This window comes from Passer montanus, unplaced genomic scaffold (assembly GCF_014805655.1).
Source record: "Passer montanus isolate IOZ18808 unplaced genomic scaffold, ASM1480565v1 scaffold38, whole genome shotgun sequence".
NCBI classification, from domain to species: domain Eukaryota; kingdom Metazoa; phylum Chordata; class Aves; order Passeriformes; family Passeridae; genus Passer; species Passer montanus.
Window position 1 is genome coordinate 8,901,213 of NW_024368596.1, and position 23,081 is coordinate 8,924,293.

The 23,081-nt window shown below is 46.8% G+C and overlaps 1 protein-coding gene across 13 annotated transcripts in view; it reads left to right on the forward strand.

The window, feature by feature from the left end:
- MBNL3 (muscleblind like splicing regulator 3) overlaps nt 1–23,081 on the forward strand; it is a 92,983-nt gene that overhangs the window by 41,323 nt on the left and 28,579 nt on the right. For all 13 annotated transcript variants that reach the window (XR_005628437.1, XR_005628435.1, XR_005628436.1 and 10 more), the window contains one exon: nt 18,989–19,153. Coding sequence is in view for 10 of the 13 variants with exons in the window: in XM_039717288.1 (XP_039573222.1) it covers nt 18,989–19,153 (165 nt within the window). In the remaining 3 variants the exon portion in view is untranslated. The remainder of the gene's footprint in view (nt 1–18,988; nt 19,154–23,081) is intronic.

Genomic DNA, 23,081 nt, shown 5'->3' on the forward strand with positions numbered 1-23,081 from the left:
GAGTTTTCTGGGTGCATGCACACCTTGAGTTTGCAGTCTTGCCAAGCCTGCTGGGATCTGCAAGCACAAGCTCCATGCCTGTGACCCAGCACAACTGCACAGGGAGGAGAGAGATGAGGTGCTGGGCCCAGATAGCAAGGGCTGGCTCTGCCTGCTGTGAGTCAGAAGTTGGCCAAGGGAGCACAAAAAGGGTGTGTGTGTGTGTACAGTGAGCTCTGGCACCTCAAATGGTGCCATGTTGCAAACTGTGGCACTGCCAAATTCTTCTAGGAAGAAGTTCAAGCATTACTTCTTCCAGCCCTGATGTGTAGCAGTAGCTAACACTGGGATTGAAACAGAAGCACCAAACCCACAAGCCTCTGTGCCTGGACAGTCTGGAGCAAAGAGGATGCTTGGCTGTGATGCTGCAGTGTTGGTGAAGCTACCTAGGGACTTCTCATGCTCCTGATTGCATTAGGCCAGCAAAATGAGCTGGGGGGAAGGTGGTGAAAGATGCCTTCAAGGGGAGTGACTGAACAAGCATGTGGAGTTGGCGGATTTCCTCAGTGGCATAGCATCAGTTTGATGTAATCCCTTAGCTGACAATAGCTTTCTGCCACTTGGTTCACCCTTCTGAAGGAGGGTGCAGTAACATGCTTTTATGTAATTGAGCTGTTTAGAAGCTTTAAAACAAATATAAACAAGATGTGCCAGGCTTTTTGGAGAGCCCATCGCCTGACATCTCCCACAGAGCATTTCAATAAGTGGTTAGATTTCCAAGTGAGGAGCTGAGCTCTTTGAAATTCTGTCCCTATAAATATTGTTTTGCTGGTATTAAAATAAATGCTTTGAAGACCTTGGGTGAATGTTGCCCCATACAGGCACAGTTTTACTTCTGGCTTATTAATACTGTTTTATTGCTGTTCATAAAACAGCAGGGACCCAGGCACTGACCCCCTTCCTCACCCCTTATAGTCCTCGTGCCATGCCTGATGACAGTCTTTTGATTAGAGGAAAGACCAAGGATTTGGAAAACCACCTTTCAGAGCCTTGTGATGATGCAAACTGCTTCAAAGTGTTGTAATGCCAGTCTCTGTGCCTAATTGCACTTTTTGACCTCACAGGAGCAGTACAAAAAAAAATGTCTTTGAAGGCTGAGTGTAGCTGAGCTGCTGTAATAGCGAGACTCTGGGTACTTTAGACAGGTGTCCTAACTGAGTAAGCATTTCAAACCCTGGCTCCTTCCAAAGGAATAGCTATCAAACATGCTTAGTTCTGTAAGCTTGCCTGCCTGTTAGGAAAGCCCCCTGTTCTGTAATGGCAGTGAAAATACTCAGCTTAACCATAGCTAATGTGGTAGGATAGTAAAATCTTTCTGCTGTCCACACAGCAGAAAGTACATGGCACAAAAGCAATGCTGATCTCTCAGGAGCCCTGGGTTTGCATCTGGCTCTCTGACCGTCTGGTTAGTGTTTGGCCTTGGTTTAGGATTGCAGTGACATGGTTATTTGATGTCTCCACTGTCAGAGGAGCCTGATGCTGGAGTCAGGGATTATTAAGCACTAATTCTGTGTTTTTACCTCCTCTGTCTGAAGCCAGCACGTGGGAATGGCTCGGGGCTGTTCTCTGCGTGCTCCGGCTCCAAGCTGGAAAGCTGAGACCTGGAGGTGCCTTTCTGCAACATTTAGCTTAAAGCTGTGAGGAAGAAGCATATTCCTGAGAGGGCACAATTGGCTTGCTGGGACATGAGCATACTCAGATCAAGCAATTCCCCAAGTTTGTAGTGAAATGTTACGGCAGATGGCCTGCTTACAATGCGGGATATTATTAGAAACATGATCAGTGCTAATAAGGTCATTGGCGGTGGGGGAGGAGGTCAGTGTCTGACCTTGTTTGGAAGGTGGCAGCCTGTGCTCTGGGAGGAAGTTTTCCTCTTGCAGCAGTGGAATGTGAATGTTTAAAACAAGCTACTTTAGTGACTTGTAGCTTTAGTATTAGTATGGCTGCACAGCAGAGAGAGACCCACCACCCAGTCCAGCATAACTGCTGCAGGGGTGCTGCTGGCCCCCACCCCTTGCTGAGGTAGGCGCACAGAGCACCATTAAAAAGCGAGACAAATTCTGCTTAATTCTGGGAATGGGAACCAGGAGCAGTTTAGCTTGTGCTCCAGTATGGGTATGGTATCACAATGCATTGCCCAGGTGACTGCTGAGTGGTCTCTGTGTTTTATCTTGCCTCTGACCATACTCTGCATTAACACAGCACTGACTTTCAGCTGCTCTCCTACACTGGTGTCAGAAAAAACCCAAACCAACCACTACAGATAAGAGTGTTGTAATCCAGTTGAGTTGCATGAGTGATGTCCACATCTCTGCCCAGCAGTACCCACACCAGGTTCTGATGGGGATTTAAGCCAATAGCCTGAAACACGGGGCTTTAACTCTGTCTCATCACTTCTTCTTTGCCTTATGAACTCTGAGTGCATAGTGGGAGGAGACACCACTTAAACAGAGGGGCATTTAGGAAAATGTGGAGTATCTGGGGGTTCAGAGGTGGCCAGGGCAGCACCAATACAGTGGAGTTGCAGCCCATGTGCCTGAGACAGTGACCATCGTGACGCTGCTGCTGCTTCCCTAAGTCCCTGTTATCCACAGGGGCACGGCTGGTGCTGGGAACAGTCACACGGAGATTAGGTCCTTAAAGAGCCCTGCTTCAACTGAGCAGAGTTTGAATACAAAACCTCAGTGTGTAATCCCAACGGTATTGGCTGATCCCACTGGTCTGTGTTTCTTCCTCTTGCTGTCCATTCCTAAAGGATCAGAGCATGGGTAAGACTTGCAGCCATTATGTGCTCTTTATCCCAAATGGTTGGTTTGTGCAGTGTTGGGCTGCGTGCAGTGCTTGGGCTCTGCTCCCAGAGTCCCTTCCACGTGATGCTGCAGATAGCAAACCCAGGATGAGTTTGCCAGGAGAAAGCTAGAGCCTCATGGAGTTGGATATTTCAGCCCATGCCATAGCACTTTAGTGCTCAGGGTCGTGGGGAGTTGAAAGCCAGACATATAAATGAGCCTTTAAGGAGGGCTTGGGAGATCATCCAGGCATGGCAGAGATAATGGTGTTTTAGGTCAGCTGTATGAAGGAGAGCTCTTTCCTCCTTGGGAGGGAATCTTCTTTCATAAACCAGCAGACTTTCAAGACCCTTATCTTTGGAGGGAATGTTGCTCCTTCCCAGACACTGTAGAGGAAGATGTTAAAAGGTGCTCCTGCTTATGCAGAAACCCTCCCAAATCTTGCTCCGATGGTGTAAGACTTGCAGCCTTATTCTAATGCCCTGCTTCTTCTTTCTGCTCAGTTTCTTCCTTCCCTCTGGGCCTACTTGTCCCCAAGCCCTAGTGCAGCTCCCCTGTCCTCTTTGTCCCTATTGTAGTGTCTGCAGGGACTGTACAAGGCAGCCTGAGAAGTCTCTTGCTCTCCTCTCCTGTTGCTTCAGTAGTCATTTTTATTTCTCAGTGCATCTGGTGCCCTTGCAGATGAAGATGTAATCATGGTTACCTCCCTGCAGACTTTGACTCCCTGCTGTGTCAATCCTGTTGCCTGTAGAACCTCAGTGATATGCTGCAGGGTGGGAGCTGGAGCAAGGCAGGCAGGCTGAGTTGACTGGTGCTCGAAGCTGGAAAGCCATCAGGGCTGATAAAAAAAAGACAGGGATGTCTAAAATCTCTGAGCTGTGAGGGACAACTTCAAGGGAAGGAGTGGGGGGGCAGTGCAGCTCCCCAGGCCACTTTGCCATAGGGCTGGGGAGCTCGGGCATGTGGCAGGGACCCCGGCCACCCATCACTGCCAGCTCTGTCAGCATCTGCTGGCGTGTCACTGCAGGCGCGGATTTCCTGCACAGCCCACTCAAACTGCTCTGCACCATCCTCGGGAGAGTTGGGAGAGGGGAGGGGGAAATCCCTTGGGGGACTGGGAGACAGATGGGCAGGATCACTTTTAGCTAGTGGTGCAGAGGTGGGACCCAGGCAGGCTGCTGGCAGGAAGGAGCTTGGGAGGCATCAAAGGCACCACGGCTGCAGCAGCCCAGGACAGAGCAGCTGGAATGCAGTCTGGGTGTTGCTGAGGCTTCCCCTGCCTGCCTGGGGTTTTTCCACCAAGTCTGGTGTATTTAGACTGAAAACTCTTCAGGCTGGGACTGTCTCATTTTGTGTTTGGGTAGTAATTGGAGCAGGACCCTGAGCTGTAGCATTGATGAGTATTTGTATTCCCACAGCCAGAAATCCCCTGCTGCGGCCTTGTGCGATAAAGCACAGATTGAATTAAGAGGATTTTCATTGTTGTTTTGTGTTTCTCTGCATGGGTTTTTGAAGAGTCCACAGTAATATAAAATCTTTAGAAGTCTTTACTTGGAATAGAGCTCACATTAGGTAGGACAAAAACACTACACAAAACTGGGGTTTTTTCCCTGTTTTGATTGTGCTAATTCTTGGAGAATGATTTTAAGCATCCTTTTAGCCCTTAGTCCAGTCAGGGGGAAAAATGTTAGCAGTTAGTTTGTAGCCTGTATCAGAGGCACTTGAAGAGAAGTTTGTTCAGGGATTTCTGCCGGGGCCCTATCAGAAGTCCATGTGTCTTGGTTTAAACCAGTTTGAGCATTTTTTCAGCAGTGTTGGAGTGTTCGCTTACATAGGCACTGGTCCTGCTGCATTCCAGACTTGCTAATGACCCTGGAGCTTCTTTGCAGCTACTCCTCTCACGTGGCGGAGACACTGCAGATGTCCTCAAGAAAGGTCACTCTTCCTTGCAGAAAAAATCCCTCCAATCCCTCCCAACCCCATCTATATGGGCCCATCCCACCTAAAAACAAATGAACATTTGCATTGCAGCTGACTCATCCTGACTGTGCCCAGTAAGGGCAGTGAAAGGTCTTTTTCTTGCTGCCCTTTTAGGAAGGGATTGTGCTGCATCTGAAGATACCTCTTGTCAGTAGCAAAAGCAAAATACATGAGATCAGGTGTCTGCTGCCTAAGGAAGTCATGTTGTTTAAGATTGCTTTCTAATAGAAAACAGCCTTCAAAAGGAAAGCCTTGCATACTTCCTCATCTACGAAAGGTTGGGCATCTCAGGCAGTCTGTACTGTGCTTGGTGAACAGGACAAGGATAAGCAGCTCAGGGCAGGAGTTTGGAAAGCAGGGCAGCAATACAGGAAAGACAGAAAAACCCCATGGTAATTTGATCGGTTTGCTTTTGTGCCTCAAGTCTGAATAAGCAAGCACATCCACATGGATACGCTTTAGTTGCTTCTGCCTCCCCCAGCTTTTCTCTTGTGCTCTCAAACCTAAGTAAGTGAATCTGGCAGTTATTAAAAACATGAACTCCAAAGCAACAAGCAAATGAAAGGAAGGCCCTGATCAGTTCCATTCTTGTTGGTCAGCTGGGACAGATGGATGGACAGACACACATGTATGCACACGCAGGACACATTCCTTTCTTAGCTCTTCTGGCACTCACACCAGTGCTGTGCAGAGGAGAATTTAGGTCAGACCAAAAGCTGCATCCCGCAGGAGTAAATGGATACATCCCCCTAACTAGGCATACAACCTTTTCAGTGTCCTGTCCTAGAGCTCTTGTTACACAGAAGGGAACAGATCCCAGTGGCTACATGGAATTAACCTCTCTGCCACTGAAATCTTGGTTTCTGCAAAACGCATTATCAGTTAATACCCATTCCTGGCATCACATGGAGAAAGCAGACCACTCTTGCTAGATTTTGGGGTCTTTGGGCTGTATGTCAGTGTAGAGACCCACAGACCCCGGATTTTGTCTATCTATGTCAGCATTGAATGCAGGGTGAGCAGCAAGCCCCCTTGAGCAGCATGCTGGTTTGCAGCATCTTTGCTGGCTTGCTGTTCCTAGGAGGGCTTTGTTAGTTTGTAACATGGATCTGCTTTGGCTGAGTGAGGTTGGGAGCGTGAATCTGCACAGACCTCACGAGACTGCATTACAGGCTGTGGGAACCAGGATCTCTGAGCAGTGTTGTAATTAGAACAGGTAGAAGTTTTGCCCTGGCCAAGGTTGTTGTAATGAATCCATTGTATGTTAGCAGGTTTTCAGATGTTGGCACAGAATTGGGCATCGTGTTCATTAAAGCTGGCTGCCGGTGTGGCACTTGTGACTAGTGCACGGGAACTGCACCTAAATATGTCTCACTAATTGCAGTTTTATCCCAGGATTGTCATTGCCAAACTCTCCTTTTGCCCACAGAGATGTCAGTGCATTATCTTTGGCATTGTGAGCCCATCATGTTTGCCTCCAGGGAAAAAGGTCTGTCCTGTTGCCACCACAGCGTGCTATCTCAGCTCCTAACAAACACTTACAATGCCTTAACCTCCCTTTCACTAGAGATGGTAGCAAATATTGGTCACATATCTGCTTTCTAGTGCCAGGTGCTTTTTAAAGAGCACTGCTGAGGTGTTTTTTAAAAGAAAAATCCCCTCTGTGACTTAAATGTGCATATGTTACTGGCTGTAATAAACAACTCACTAAATAGATCAGTCTGCAAAGCTGAGGTGGAATATTTGCCTAGGGCAAGGCAGGCTTTCTTTTTATTTTTGCTTGTTTTTTTCCTTTTTTTCTTTCTTTCTTTCTCTTCAAGCCTTGCTGCCTCCTAGATGGAGGGTTGTGATTCAGTGTCACTTGGCCTGAATGTCCTGTTTGGAAGCCAAGGTCCGTGTGAGATGTGTGGTCCTTGCCTGCTGTGCCTAGCAGGCTGCAGGACCTCTCTTAAAGGTACTTTTTGTATCTGTACCTTTAATCCTTTGACCAACAGCAAGTTCATTATACTGTGGGCATGAAATCTGAGGCCTGGCATGGACCAGAAAGCTTTGGGGTCCTTGCTTGGAGATGTGTGGAGTTGGTGGCACACAGTCAGCCCTTTTCTGTGGCTTGGTAGCTTCTCTGCAAAGCCAGAGCAGAGGGGAAGAGTGTTGCTATGCACAAATATGCCTGGCATGTGTAGCTGAAACAGGAGCATGAGGACAAAGCTTGGTCTTTGGTGAACTGAACCCTAGCCTGAGAAAGCAGCTGGGGACACCAGTGGGACGTCAGGGTGAGGAACAGGGCAAGCTGGCTTTGCTCTGTGCTGTGGGGCAAATCCTAGCCAAGAGCAGAAAGGTGTCCTGTGCCTTGGAACATCAGACCCCTGGCTCTGACAAATGTCAGGGAGCAAATCCTGTGGTGGCAGTGAGGCCATCACCCTCCTGTACTGCTGCATCTGCTGTTGCCCTGCAGTCACCTCCTTTGTTGGCTTCAGCTATTGCACAGAGGGACTGTCATGTCATGTTCTGACATACCTTGGTTTTTCCACCTGAAGTGTGGAAAGACAGAGTGGCAGAGCCCAGCCACATCCTTCCCTGCTCAGGGAATGGTTGTATTCTGCCAAGCTCTTAGAAAAACCCAACCAAACCTAACTACCTCCATATCTTTTTATATGCAATTTTATTTTGCTTTCTGAAACACAGTGAGAATGAGGTTTTCTGAGCATGACTTTGCCCTCTGCAGGACAGGAGGGAGGGTTTGGGTCAGACACTTAGTTATCAATCTCTGCTCTTCCCTATTTGCCTTTTCCCTTGTGTAAACTTGAGCCATGAGGCTGCCAAAGGTGGTCACATGTCCTTTATTGGTATTCATGAGCACAGTACTTTAACATTTATTCTCCTGGGCTTTAATGTACTTTGCTTGGTTCTGTCTACGTGTGGTTTGCCTGCTGCAACTGTAATATTCAACAGACACTGTAGGTAGAGGAAGGTCAGAAGCATCAACTTTCCATATGACCTTGACAGATTCAGCTGGTGAAAGTTATAGAATTGGATTATGGGATTTACAATGAAAAGATGTTTTAAGGGACAAGAGAAACTGCACTCGCTGTTTTCAAATGCTGGCCTGGTGTAATAGCAATCAGGAGAGACACAGTTGAGGATGGAAGGTAGAAGACATAAGTGAAGTTTAATTTTGTTTGTTTTTCATTGGGTTTTTGTGGTGGTTTTTTTTTTTTAATACAGCACTTGTGCAGTATTGTTCCAGAGAGCTGGCGTGGGCTTTTTTTTGTAATTTATTATAGAAGAAAAATCAATGACTTGCCAGTGTTTCTATCTTCCAGGTAGAATTGATTTTTTTTAAACTTAGAAATAGTCCCACATTGAAACCCACAGGAATATTAACTTTGGTAGATGTCACCTCCTCCACATCCTGCTCTGTAGGTGCAGTGATCCCAGAACTAAACATGCTCCTAAACGTGCTCTCTTTACTGGACACTAAATGCCTTCTTTTGTAATTGTTATTAATCATTTCCTCCAGCAGGTCTGTGGCCAGGCAGGTCTGTAAAGTCTTACTTGTCTTGGAGAGAGCATGTTCTTGATACTGTATTAAAGAAGCCTATTTTATTGTGCTTTTAACATTGCTGAACCTAGGAGAGTAGTGAAATAATACTTGGAAGACATTAAAAATGTTCAGTTCAGAACTCTAAATGATGGTAATTCTACTCTGTTTAAACCTAATTTCAAATATGTGGTGGTAACAGACTGATATGGTTCACAAACGTAGCATAATCAAAATGTATTGGTGGATACAAAGGAAAAGAGCTTGATGAAGTCTTTATTCCTGTCTTTTGTGGCATGAGATTGCTGTTATTGGAAGTAGTAATCTCTCAGATAAACATGTTTTTCTGCTCTGTGGCTCTACAGCTCAAAAAACATACTTTGACAGTGCCATATTCTTTTAATATATATTTCTTGGGCTTGGTAAACACTGTCCATTGCTTGCAGCAAACTAAATGTTCCACAAACCAAAAACATTAAAATCAATACACTTTTTTCATTGAGCATAACAGAGCGTGCCATTGGCCTCAAAGAAGAGAGCTTGGCAGGGGAACAGAGCTGGAAAGAGTTGTCAAGATGTAAAAATATAATGAAGGAGCTACAGGGCTTTTCCCCAACAAAATAACTGCTCTGAATTTTTAAGAACCTTCAAGTATAACAAACAGCTTGGAATGAAAATCCTGCGTGAGAGCAGGAGGACAGCCATGACCTCTTTGTGCTGTCCTGGGGAAACTCAGTGGAACATTGCTGTATTCAGCAATGTGCAAAACTTCACTCACAGCAGCTCTCAGCTTCCCTAATTGCCAGGTGAATAAGGATTTGGGAATTTAGGCTAGTGCCTGTGGCTGCTTAGAATCTACTGGAATGCAGTAGTTGCATGTCCCCCCTGTTCCTAATTAAAATATATTTTTAAATGTCAGGGTGATAGTGCTTGAGCTCTGTGGTAACAAGCCATCGTTTCTTTCTGGAGCTGGATTTGCTTGCCGAGGTCAGTGGTGTGAAGTGATTGGCAATGGCTGTGAGTGGCTGTCACCAGTTAAGGTGCTACCAAAAAGGGAGATGAGGACATAGAAATGCTGCTTTCTGCTTTGTTTTTGTCTCCTGCTCTGGTTTGAGCTATGTAACAAAAACAAGCTTGACAAGCATTTTGAGGCTGCAGATTTTAAAGCGAGTCCTAGATAAGCATGTTTGAGTTCCTGCAGAGCACATCTGATCTTGCAAACCCCCCTGTCCAAGTGTTTTGCACTTTTATGCAGACGATTTGAAAGGATTGGCATGTACAGTAGGGCTTGGCCACGCCATGCATCTGTCTGTTCCCAGCATTTGCACCTGATCAACTTGGTGTGAGGGAAGCACTGTGGAAGTGTTTTGCACTTTTATGCAGACGATTTGAAAGGATTGGCATGTGCAGTAGGGCTTGGTGTGAGGGAAGCACTGAGTTGTGCTCAGGGTACATTTTTAATATGCTGGTGAAATTGTTCAGCTGCTAAACTGTTTGTGCCATGTGATGGGAAGTGTATCCCCCTGCTTGGGCAAGGTGCTGGTGTCCCTTATAAGCCTTTGGTGGTGACCTGTCCAACTCTGCAATAAGTAGATGACTGAAGCACTGTCAGCTTGGCCATGTGCCACAGGGATTGGTTGTGTGTTGGTGGCAAGGGGCAGTTTCCAGTCCTGTGATGGGAGAGAGCCTTCAAGCACAGCACACCCCTGAGCCAGTGGCACACAGCACAGCCCCTACAGCTTGGTTTGTGTCTGTGGTAGAGGTTGGCTTTCACAGACAAAGGCTGGAGTGACAAAGAGATGGAAGTGTTATGGGTCTTTAGCAGTGTTTGTTCAGCATCTCCTCAGCTGGCTGTTGGCAGCTTTATTTCTGGACTTGAATACCTTTTGTAGAAATAATGCTGGATTTTTTTTACCTTATGTGTCCTTCTTTCCATCTTCCCTGCAAAGCAAAAATGTCCCAGCAGAACAGTCACAGGGGGAGGCTGAAGAGCAGCATCAGTGTCTTAGAGCCAGGGATTGTTGTGTTTGCTTTTAATTCCTTGTGCATTTTCCAACTCCTGGACATAGAGCCTAGACCCTACCTGGACTGAAGTGGTTGTGTTTCACTGAACTGTTCTTTTGAAGTTGCAGAGTGATATTTTTTTAGCTCAAACATCAATTGGCCTTTTAATTCCTTGTGCATTTTCCAACTCCTGGACATAGAGCCTAGACCCTACCTGGACTGAAGTGGTTGTGTTTCACTGAACTGTTCTTTTGAAGTTGTAGAGTGATATAATGTTTTAGGTTTTTTTAGCTCAAACATCGATTGGATTCCCAAGGCTCTGCCCCACAGCTGTAGGGAGAGGAAAACTGGGTAGACTGGTCTGTGCAAAGTGTACCACCCTCCCTTCAGTGGGATGAACACAGTGTCTGCTTGGTGCTCTGAGGGTTTTTGAGCTGCATTGCACTTGCATGTGCCACTGAGCTTTGCTTTGAGCTCTCAGTTCAGGAGGACCCAAAACTCTTGTTGTAGCTGCCAAATGTCACCTGCTTTCATTTGGAATCATGCAAAAACATCAAGGTTCATTCATTTCAGTCAAGATCAAGTCTAGGCTTGCTCAGAAAGGGCTTGACCTAACATTCATTGAAGCCATGAAATTCAGTTGCTGTTTTAGTGACAAGCTGGGGCTGCCTTGAGAGTGCTGGGAACATTGGTGGCCCTGGGAGCTTGTGATAGCTATTCTAGTTTTTCCACTGAAGCTGTGTGGAAAGGCAGCTCCGACTCTTGTCCTCTGTACCCTGACAAAAGACATGTCCCTGTTCACCTCAGCAGCCCTGGGTCAGAGCTGACATGCTGCTGCTGCAGCTCAGAGCATCGTTCAGAACAGCACAAAATCTGCAGACAGTTTTCTAGTGACTGCAGGGGAGCTCAGCTGGGCCAAAATAACACCTGGGGTGTTTTTAGCAGTTTTTGTCTCATCTGTCTGCGCAGGCTCGGGGAGGTGGCTGTTTATTCTCAGAGGTGGGAATTTCAAAGTCAGGCACAACTCACCCTAGAGATATTATAAAACTGTGGTTTGTGCTTTTTATGGGCTGTTTGAATTCTATTTCCAGCAAATTCTGTATTCATGAACTGTACTCTTTCCTGGCTAGAACATGCATTTCACAGGGTCTGTATCATCCATAGCTGGAAACTACCAGATTAACCTTAACTCTAGCATTTTTATTCACACACATTGAAATTGAAACTTCTGTATGGCAGGAAGTCTGTGTTGCTTCCCTTGCCTTCGAGGCTGATTGCCATCTGGTAATGCTAACTCGAAGATACATTTTGCTTTTTCTTTCCAGCTATGATCTGTTCACAGCAGGATCCTCACCATAACAGCAGTCTCTGGGCTCTCTGTAAATGGGTGTTACACCTGCATTTGAGAAATGTCAGTAGCCAGCTGTGCTGTATTTTTTATTGCTGTTACAAGTAACTTTAGACCACCAGCTTCTTTGTACCCAATTCTGTATAAGCAGGGCTGCTGGTGTAGGAGGGGTGCAGAGCACAGACTCTCCAGAATGCCAACATCTGTCCCAAAAGGAGCAGAAAAAACAGTAGAACTGGAAAGCCTTTGTGATGAGTTATTTCAGAGAGGGAGAATGAAGTGCTGACATTACGTTTGGGAGCCTTTGATGCAGCACAAATCCACTTCCAAACAAGACAGGGAACAAAGCATAGGATAAATTTTTATGTGACTCTCCACAACAGCTTGGAAAACTGAGTTCAGTGGCAGTCTGGAAGGATGTGCTTGGCGGGACTGTTCAGTTTTGTTTGTTCTGATGGCTTGAATGATGGAATAGAGAGAGTATGCTTGTTAAATTGGTAGGGTGCTTTGAGCTGGGAGGAACTACAGACACTCTTTAGAGAACCAGATGTGGAGTTGCAGATAGTCTTGACAGGTTGGAAAAGTAATCCATAAAAAGGTGAGTTCAATATTTCAGTATGAAATACAGTGTTGGAGTGAATCAGCTGCCTCATACAGGGAGCAGCGTAGCTGGGTCTGGAGTAGTTCTGGAAAAGGCTTGTTGAGAGTGAATCAAAGAATGGTACGTTGTTAGTAGGAAAGAAAATGCCATGCAGGGATGTAAAAGCAGCAGTGTCATTTGCAGGACATGTGAAAAAATCTGTGTACCTGCAAAGCACTGCTCAGGGGTTAGGTGGAGCACAGTGCCCTGTGCAGGTACTCACAGCAGCAGGGCTAAAAGCAGCAGTGTCATTTGCAGGACATGTGAAAAAAATCTGTGTACCTGCAAATCACTGCTCAGGGGTTAGGTGGAGCACAGCGCCCTGTGCAGGTACTCACAGCAGCAGGGACTGGGGGAGTAGCCTGAGGAAAAGCTTGGAGACTGTGCAGGGAGAGTTGGAAGAGGATGGTTTGCATAGTCTGGAGCTGAGAGTAAGGAAGGGGGTAGATGGGACAACAGCCTTTAAGGCCTCAAGGAGGAAGGGAATAATTCCTATTCTGACCTAAACCAGAAGTTTTAGTTTTGTTGCAAGTGGACCAAAACTGCAGCTGAAAATCAGCTGTGAGGAGACTGATGTGTTGGAGTCCCGTGTCTGGGAAATAAACAAGTACTGGGAACAAAGAAAATGGGTGATCTGTGTGGGCAATGGGGAGATGTATCACTTCACTATATCCTTCTAGACCTGCTTTTTAGGATGCTTGTAGGGGGGGGTCTAACAGCCTTCCATTAGAACATATTCAAGGAGTGTTTTCTACATAATTTCACTTTAAAGCTTCTCTGTGAAAGTGAGCTGCTCCAATACTGCTAGGTGGAAAGCATTGGACCTCAGCAGAAGTTACCTGGTGTATTGGGCCAGGGTCAATGTTCAAGGGAGGTTGTGAGGTTGCAGTTCTCACTGACTCAGTTGGCAGCATAATTTCTGAAATTTCATTAGCCTGTAGAAAGGACTTGCAGATAAAGGTGTGTTCAGGGCTGGCTTTGAACTGCAGCGAGTGACAGCTGGGCTGCATGAACACCTCTCTGAGACGGAACACTCGCTAATGATCAGACTGACTTGTCAGCTCCAGCCTCCTTTGTTTCCCAGTTGAAAACATGCTATTTCCATGCTATTTGATGTTTGCCAGTGGAAGGTGTTTGATCCAGCAGTGAGATGGACAGCTATCTCCCTTCCTCCAATGCAGCTCTCTACCTGTGTGGAAAGAGGAGCGTGGTGCAGCATTGGAGGTGGCTGGACAAGCCATGCAGGCCACTGGAGGTGGCAGCCACTCAATCCAGCCAGAGTTCCACTTGCTCAGCCCTGGAGAGTGTTGTTTAGGGACAAACTGCAGTGAGCACAAAGCACTTGAGTAGAGGTGGTGCACTGATGATTTGCTGTCCTGGAAGTGTAACTTCAAACCTGCAAGTCCTTATAGGATGGGTGGAGGACTTAGAGCTTGGGCACCAGGTACCAACTCTGCCTCCCAGGACCGCTCCTTCCTTACAGAGCAGGTGGCAGTAGGGCAGACCTGAAGCAGCACGTGCTGCTCAGTACATGTTCTTAGTTGTGCTGCACAGACATGGGGATGCAACCCTGAGCTTCCCACTTTTTGCCTCCCACTGTTGCAGGACAATTCATGCTCTGTGGCATGAATTTGCAGCCTGCCCTGGAAATGTGGGGCAGACACCGTGGTGGTTGAGGCTGTATTGTGTGAGAAAGCCATGCAAGGCTGTGGCAGGAGCAAGGATCCATGGCCAGGAGAGAGCCTTTGTGTGCATGTGGTGAGTGGGATGGAAAGCAGAGAGCGTTTCATGCCTCAGCACTGGAGCGACAGGCACTGAGTAAGCAGGGCCAGCACATCTCTGAATGTGCCTCCCCACCGAGTTCCTCTTGGGGAGGTGGAAATCTGCTGCTTCATGCGGAGAAAAGTTATGTAGACAAGCTGTGTTTTGGTGCCTGGTTTTGTGCAAAACATGGAAATCCTTTCCTGCCTGGTCTCTTTTCATTCTTTTTGCTGTCAGTCATTGCACATGTCGTCAGTATCTGTGGAAAAGACTTCACAGTCAGGGCACCAACCTACTGCAGCCTCCAGTGTGTGAAAAGCCGCATTAGCTTGAAGATTTTCACATGAGAACTGCTCATGATTGATGGGGCATAGTGTGCAGTCATTAAAACCAGAAATGTGTGTCTAGAACCCCTCACTGGTGTCCGGGATTAAAGAGACCGTAACAAACTGCATTACTGGTGCACATGTGACATGTGAGCAAGCATTGGGGTTTGTGCTGGAAGCCTTGTTTCTGCAGCACAGTTGAACTCACTTCAGCAGCCAGGAAGGAGACAATTTGCTCAACATGCTTTGGGAAGGTTCATCCAGCCTGGTGCAGTACCCAGAATGCTCTATTTGCATCCTGCTGAGCTAGGATGCAGATGACAAGGTGCAAACTCCACACTACCAGGTATCATGCAGGTTTTTCTACTGGATTTCAGTGTGCTGCCTTCAGTGCTGCACTCCAAACAGCTGGCTTTGTTGCAGTGCAAGCTGCTGTCACGTTAGCTGGTGTCAGATGCCAGCCATTTACAGTATACGCCATCACAGCATGACTTAAGTTGGCAACACAGAGTCAGTCACATGCCAGCAGCCTACTGTAAGGGTGGGGGAGTATGTGGGAAGAAATGGGGAGAAGATACTCATAAAATCTTTTAATGATTTATTTTTAATATCCATTTTTCAAGCCTTGGAAAGTGCAGTCCATATGCTTTTCCCTCCTGGTTGTAGTTGGCAAAGAAGCAGATGAACATGGTCCTTCAGACTCCTTCCATTTTGTGAGGAGCCAGAAAATACAGCTATATTTAGCATGTTGCCAAGGCCAGCAGCAGTCTGTTACTGGGTGGTGATTCCCTGGCTGCAGGCTTGTGTGCCACCCGGGACAGGGGGGGAATGTGCCTGTCCTGGAGTCAGTACTCAGGCTAAATTGACAGCAACAATTTCAAATTTCCAGTTACAGGAGGATGGCTGCACTGGTGCCAGCAGGCTCAGTGTGCTGCTTACCAGCACAGATCAGTTTTTGAGCACCAGCCCTCTACCAGCATGTGCAGTGGCCACTCCAGGTGCTGTAATGCTGCTTTTTGGTGCAACGCTCAGCTTGGAGAATGCCTGAGTTGGTCTTCTGTGCACAGCCCTGGAACTGTCCTGTGCCTTGTGCTGAGCTTTTGATCTGCTGGAGCCACAGCTAGTCCCTGCAGGAAAGTTGTGCCTTGTAGCATAAATATGTTCATCTAAAACTGGGGGCCTAACTCCTGTTGTATTTTCCCATGCTGTATTCCTAAGCCACTCAGGTATAAAATGGAGTTGTCCTTATTTATCCCCAGCCCAGTATCCACACAGCAGATTTGCTACCAGTTCCCTGTTGCTTTCCCTGCTGTGTTGCAGCTGGTACTGAGGAGTTAAAAATGGCAGCTCCTCTGTCCTTCTGGCAGCTTTTGTAGAGCTGAAATTGGTCTTGAAGATTGTGTGTGTTTCTGGGACATACCAAGAGCTGGGTGTTGTGATGGAAGGGTAGAAGAAGGGCTCACCCCTACCACTGTTGGAGTTCAGAGGGTATTAGTGGTGCCCATCACTACAGAGCAAGCATCTTGAAAGTTGTTACATAGCAAGATGTCTAAACTGGGAACATTTTGTGTCACTCTGTCACATCATCACTTCCTAAAATTCATTGTCTGAGAAATGGAGAACTTGCTGTGGTGCTGTAGAGGGGAGCTCAACTCAGCTGTGGCTTCCAATACACCCCAGTGAAACACAGTGGTTGGAGGTGCTCAGCATCAAAATATTGGTGAGGAAAAGTTAGACCAAAGGCATGGGTTTGCATTTGAGTGTATCAGTGATTCATTTAGTCTTTCTGAGCTCTCAAAGGCCTGGCTGACAGATTTCACAGCCTTTGCTCTGCAGCAGCATCTGCACAGCTCTGTTTCTTACAAATACATGTCCTTGAAACCAGTAGCACTGTGTGGGCACTGGTTTCAGCTTACAGACTGTCTGTAAGACCAACACCTCGTGCTGTATGGTGGTTTTTTTATTGGTAGTAAAAATGTTCTGTTTGTAGAACCCCCTGTTGGAATTAAACAAACTGCTTTGAGGAAAAAAAATAGAACAAAGCTTCACACCAAGCTGGGGTTGCTGGTATCAATGATATTCACAATTTCAGTTGAAATAGCAAAGTCCTTCTCAAGTTCAAGTCAACTGTGTAAGTATTGTTTACAAAAAATAGTGGTTCTTTTTTTCATCTTCTCAATTCCTGCAGTGTAGGAGCATCTACACAGATTTATTCCAAATTTGGTAGAAATAAGTGTTTCCCCAACCCAAAGCACTTGTGCCAAGTTCCAGTCAGGAGGAATTTCTGAGGCCGATGTGTCCATGGAGGCTGGAGCAGCTGCCTGGCCATGGGCAGCCCGTGGTTCCGGGGGCTCTGCTCCTGGTCAGCAGCAGCCCTGAGGAGCTGCAGAGGTGGGACACTGCAGATGTGCTCCGAGGCTGAGCCCTGGGCTCCTGCTGGGTCCCAGGTGATGGGAAAGGCTGTAGAGGGGCCTGGTCCTGTGCAGCATGAGAGGGATGACCCAAAGGTCACCTGCATTAATTAATAACTGCCCAGTGTTCTCCTTGCAGATTAATGCAGTTATTTCCTTTGTAGTGGCGCTGGGTGTCTGAACACCGGCCAGCTGCAGTGGTGCCATTTTACCCTCACTTCACACAGATGTGAGAAAGTGTCTGGTGGTGAAGATTCCTGTCCTCAGGGCCTGTGAGCAATTAACTCACTGCTGGGGATCTGGGGCTGTTGGATTGCTGAGAAGCCAAAACAATAGCATTAAAAAGCCTCTTTGTTTTTGAGTTGGGTTGTTGGGAGCTACTGGGCTCTTTTAGGAGCAGGGCTGAGAGTTTCATTCCACCAAGCCAGGCTGCTAAAGTTTGGAAGTAGTTTTTTTCCTGTCCCACTGGCTTTAGCCCATTACTTCTTGCATTTAATTATTTGCCTTTTGTTTAACTCTGATCTCCTTGGAGCAGATAAGAGAGGAGCCTGTTCCCATGACACATGTCAAATAGCTCCTTTTAAGCTGCAGTCAAGCTCTGCAGCCTTCTCCCCACTGAAGCTGTTATCCCCAGTGGGAAGTGAGGCAGAGTAAAGCTTGGAAATCTCAGGCTGCTCTACAGCGACCTGGCATGCTGGGGAGCCTGGCTGGGGATTCAATACCAGCCCCTGCAGTGGGTCATGGTGTTGGCTTTTTGCAGTGGTACTTGGACTGTCCCGTGATTTCACCTGTATGCTTGCAAAAGCCTTAAAGAATCCCCAGGGGAGTATCCTGGGTGCATCAGGGGCTGGTCCCAGGAGGTTCCTTGGGTGAGTGGTGTGTAACTGCTGTATTCTTGTGGACCTGGTTATGGGGTTACAGCTCTGCTGTAACAGGGACAGGTACATGGGGTCACCTGATGTGCCCCTTTTAGAAAGCAAATTTAATTACACTGAGACTGAGAACTCTGTGTCCAGCCCTTGATGGCTGTGCCTGGGATAGGCTGGGTAATGGATGGTCCTGTGCCTTTGCTGGCTGCAGGAACAGTTATTAATTATCTGTCATGGAACAGCTCTGTGGCCTCCAGGTCTGGCTTATTTTAATGGGGTTTGAATAGCTCAAAAGAATTTGTTCCTCAAAAAAGTCACAATTTTTGCATAAAGTTATATTAAGTATTTCATGTTTTCTGTGTGCTTCTTGTTTCTTGAGGAAGAAATTCAAAAAGAAAGGAGGGGAGAGAGAAAACCTAATTTTTCAAGAACTGTTTAATCTTAATGACAACATTTGTTACTAACTTTCCTATTTAGTGATATCTGTCTTCTTATTTCTACTTGAAAACACTATTAAAGTAAGGCACAGTTTATACATTTTTTTAAAGTAATGATCTCAGTTGATTTGCAGGAATAACATCCCTGAGAGATCAGTGATCTCTTGCCTTTTAGGAGCCACTGGCATGGCCAGTGCTTATGTTTATTGCAGGAGGGAAGGAGTCAGTAATGCAACACACATCACTTTTGGCAAATGAAACCATGAAGGGGGAAAATAATTTCAGTTCTTCCTCCTGTGACGGCCAGTTCTCAGCATTTTGGGGTACACACATGTTGTGGATCAGAGGTGCTGCCTTACAGAGCTGTCCTCTTAAAGTTTTATCCAGTGCAGCTAGGGAAGTGGTAGAGACAGTTTTGTTTCTTCTGTCTGGTTGTCAGGGCCAATTAAGTGGTCTGGTGTTGGGAAGGAAGGGAAAAGCAACCCACGCAAAGGAACAGGGAATTTTTGTTGTTGTTTCTGGAACTGTTGCCACTAGTTTCTGAAAGTATTGGTGTTTGTGTTAGATTGTTTGGGGTTTTTTCTTACAACAATCATTTTAACATCAGGAAGCCTGACTTTTTGGTTTAGCTTGATAGTATTCAGTTAGTGTTACTGCAGGAGAAGTCATGTTGCTCTTCTCTTCACCTACTATAGAAAAATCACAAAAGAGGCACAGTAGCTACCAAGCCGCCTCCGCCTCGATGATTGTGTTGTTCCAGTAACCCAAACAATCCTTAATTAAATTTCTCTGGCTGCCCTGGGTGTTACATTCACTGAAATGCTGTTCCATTATGTTTTTTAGGGCCGGTGTACCCGAGAGAACTGCAAATATCTCCACCCTCCCCCACATTTAAAAACACAACTTGAAATAAATGGACGCAACAACCTGATCCAGCAGAAGACGGCCGCAGCCATGTTTGCTCAGCAGATGCAGTTCATGCTCCCGGGCGCGCAGCTACAGCCAATTGTGAGTTACAGCCCTGGCCTGGCCTCACTCTGCTCCCTGTCCCTCCCTGCTTGTTCACAGAGGCCCCAGCCCTGTGCCTGAGCTCAGGCCATTGTCTGTGCTGCACAGAACTGGGCAGGATCTTCCAGAGGGGTGTCTGATGCTGCCTGTGCATCTCCTTGAAAGCTGTGGCTCTCTTTTCCTCTGATAACTGAGCAGCTGTGAGATTCAGGGCTTCAAGTGGAAGGGTCTTACCACCAGGTGCTTATTTGACCAGCTGATTGATGTACATCCCAGAAGTTCTGAGTGTACCAGTGGATCCTGTTTTGGATAGTTGTTTTGCACTGAGGTGGTGCTGACTCTCTTGGACTAGCTGTGTGGTACTGTTGGGTTAAAACTGGGGAAGATGAATCCTACCTAGGCTTTAATCCTTTTTAATGTCTGGGAGTGAGACCATTTCACTGCAGTTGTCTCAGCAGAGAGTTGTACTAATGTCACAGCCCTGTCACTTGTTTCTCACAGAAATGCTGATTTAGAGTTAGAGCAGGAAGGATTTGCTTTTTTCAGGCAGGAAGGGAAGCCTGTGGGAGATAGTGAAGACTTCCCTGAACTACCTGCTCTGCAAACACCTGTCTGTCCCTGCTCTTGCTTGTCAGTTAAAACAGGTTTGAGGCTGGAGAACCCTGTTAGGCCAGGGAGAGGATGGCTTGTGTCTGCTGGTTGGTGTATCTGGGAGGGGATGACACTTGTCAGCTGAGTTTTAGTCTGTCACAATGTATATTTTAAGAACTGTCAGAGGTCTTGAAGCAGCTCTTCAATGCTGATGTGAATAAGCTGCACTGAGAGTTAATTAGGAGTTCTCAGTTTAAAGTTGGGACTGAGTATCTTTGCTGGGGCAGTGTGCTGTAGCTGGGTGAGGCTCCTTGTGCTGTGCCACATGGGGAGGACTGGCCAGATCTTCGGACAAGCTCTTCTAGCCTGAAGGTGTCAAGTCTGTGAACCAGCATGAACCTGGCCTCCTGGTGTCCCACCTACAGTGTCTGGCCTGTCTGCCCATGTGGGACACAGCATCTGTCACCCCAGCTGAAAAGCTCAGGTGTTTCTGGTTTATTCTCACCAGAGAACAGTGAAGGATTCCTCCTCATTGGAGACTGTTGTGATGTTTGGTGTAAGAGCTTGTGATGGAGGTTTCCCTGTTTCAGCAGGGAAAGCTGGGCAGTGTCCCTTCATGATGGTGCTCTGCCACCAGGCTGGGCCATAGAGCTTGTGATGGAGGTTTCCCTGTTTCAGCAGGGAAAGCTGGGCAGTGTGTCCCTTCATGATGGTGCTCTGCCATCAGGCTGGGCCAATTCCTCAGTCTGGCTTATTCCTCTTGTGTTTTGAGGGGTTTTCCATGTTTGCCATCACTCTGATCATCTTGTGTGTCTGCTAGTAGCTTTATCCTGCCCTATAAGCTAAGAAAATGCTGTTTATTCTTCCCATTTTGAAGACAGAAAGTTGAGACAAGAGCACATTGACCACAGAAAGGGTCTTCAGTTGTGCTGTACCTTAGGCTCTGATCTGCTGTAGTCTTGTACCTATTTTTTGTGAAGTTTGAAAGTATGTCCACATCAGAAGGAATCCTGAATTCCCACAAAATACTGACATTGGTTTCCAAGCCCTGTACCAAAAGCAAACCCTTCCTATTTGGAGTTTTCCTCTGTGGGGAATTCATGGTGGATGTTCTTTGGCTGGCTATTCAAAGCATCTTTGGGATTTCCTTTTTGGAAAGTTCCCATCTTCCCACTTTGCAATCTTGCAGGTCCAGTATGCTCCTAAATTTTACTCCTGCCTTTTAAATTGCCTCTGAGACTGAATATGTTGGTTTGTCTAGTTAGTGCTCTCATTTCAAAAGTAACCTTATCTGATGAGAGAGGCCCCTGGTTTCTAAATTGTGCCATGAGGCACATGGGCAAAGAAGAAAAATAAAAATTTGTTCTGGAGTGACTGCTCCCTTCGTGCTTTCCCACACTTTACTCAGACTAAACAAGCTCTTGGTCTGATTCCTGCTGCCCAACTTGCTCCACACCAATTTCAGGACAAACAAGAGATTGCTCTTTCAACTGCCTTTGATTTCCCGAAGATGCTGTCAGCAGAGCTGGCTTTGAGAATTTTTTTCTCTCTAAATGAGAAGGGTGGGGCCTCCTTCTGGGTACACATGAAATTCGTCAAAGCAGAAAGTATTGTATCTGATGCAGCAGCAGAACAAATCCCATGTGATCAGAAAGCTGATCAACGGGATGCCTGCTTAATTGGGATGCTTGCCAGAGATGAGATTTGAAACAGCATACTTAATGGCTCCAAACAGTAGCTGAATGCTTAGACATTTTAAAGTGCAGTTTCACCAGAAAAGCTACTGAGTTTAAAAAAAACCAAGCCACCACCAAAAAACCCCCACCAAATCCAAACCAAACCAGCACTTGACAGAGCAGCTTTTCACCAGGCTTCCTGAAATGGCATTTGTCTGTGAGCTGGGCTCTGATTGATAGGAGGAGCTGCTTTGGTCCATGTTATGTCTGGTTTCTCAGATATGGTCACTTTGCATCCTGTGTGTGCCAGTGCAAGACCACCCAAAAAGTGCTGCACCTTGGCAGCACCACCCTCTCCATCCTGCTTTATCCCTTTGCAGCAGTGTGGGGCAGACTTTTGGAGCTGACCATGGAGGTGCCTCAGCCCAGGGTCCAGTGCTGTGGTGGAGCAGGGCACTGGTTTGCCCAGTGCTTCCCCTCTAGTGCCTGCACAAGCTGCTGCCAGAGCATGGCAGTGGTGACACACCTGCCACCACTCTGCCCTGCAGCTGCCTCTGCTGCTGCCTGGGGAAGCTGTTTCCTCTCTTTGTTTTCAAGCTCTTTGTCTTTTCTTCATGCCAAGGTCTTTGTAGACAGGACTGTCTTGATAGTTCTGAGTCACCCATGCCCCTGAAGACAGCCCAGACTTTAACCCAGCCCTTTGTCCCCTCCTGGGGCAGCAGGATTCTGCTGCCACTCCTTGGTGCTGATGGAGGGCTTAAAGCAGAGGGTGAGCAACTTGCTGGGCCAGTGATGCTTGGAGCAAGTGCTGGAGCTGATTTCAACAGGTGCTTTGCACAGGTGTTTTTTCTGTGCAGCAGAAACCTGATTTATATCTCAGCCTCTAGTCAAAGGCACTCTAGGAATGAATAAATGCAGATATCCTGGCCCACCCAGGAGCTGGTATCTGCCAAGAGACACTGCTGTGGGGTGTTAACACTTGTTTTTTACACTACAGCAGCCCACAAATGAGAGTTCCTTTGAGCTAGGAGTGTGTCTTTACAGTCTGGTTGGGGAAATGAGCATCTGTGGTGGTAGGTAGCTGGATGCTTTGGCCCATTGGATTCACTCCAGCATGCTCAGCCTTCATGTTGAAGGGTGGTTTTGGAACCAGCCAGCCCCATGAAGTTACGCTGGGGGAAAGGCAGATTTTTGGGTTTTCTGACAGCATCAAGTATGTTTTTAATATCGAGGTTTTCAGTCTTGTCAGTATGAGATCTTTATCTTCAGTTTCTAACACGAGACTGTAAGCTGCCATTGTTTTTTGTGTGCTTTCCATATATAGCTGCTGAGCAGTGACCTGTCTCCCCTCCTTCAGGCTATCAACACCTCTGTATTTACAGTGGGCCTCTCATTTTCAGGCTTTCCCTTTTTTAGGGTCTGAGGTAACTCAGAATCAACACTTCCTGGCTGAGACAGTGCTTGTGTTTGACAAAACACCAACCGCTCTCCTGCCTTCCTCTTCACACCCACTCTGTGTTTCTTTTCTAGCTTTAGCACAATTTCTGCTAGCCAAATCGAATGCAACTTCTAGATTGATAACAAAATCAGCTGTTCCAGGTTCTGTTGTCACCAGTGGTGACAAATGCCCTTCCCTGGGACGGTTCCTTCTCTCTGCTCAC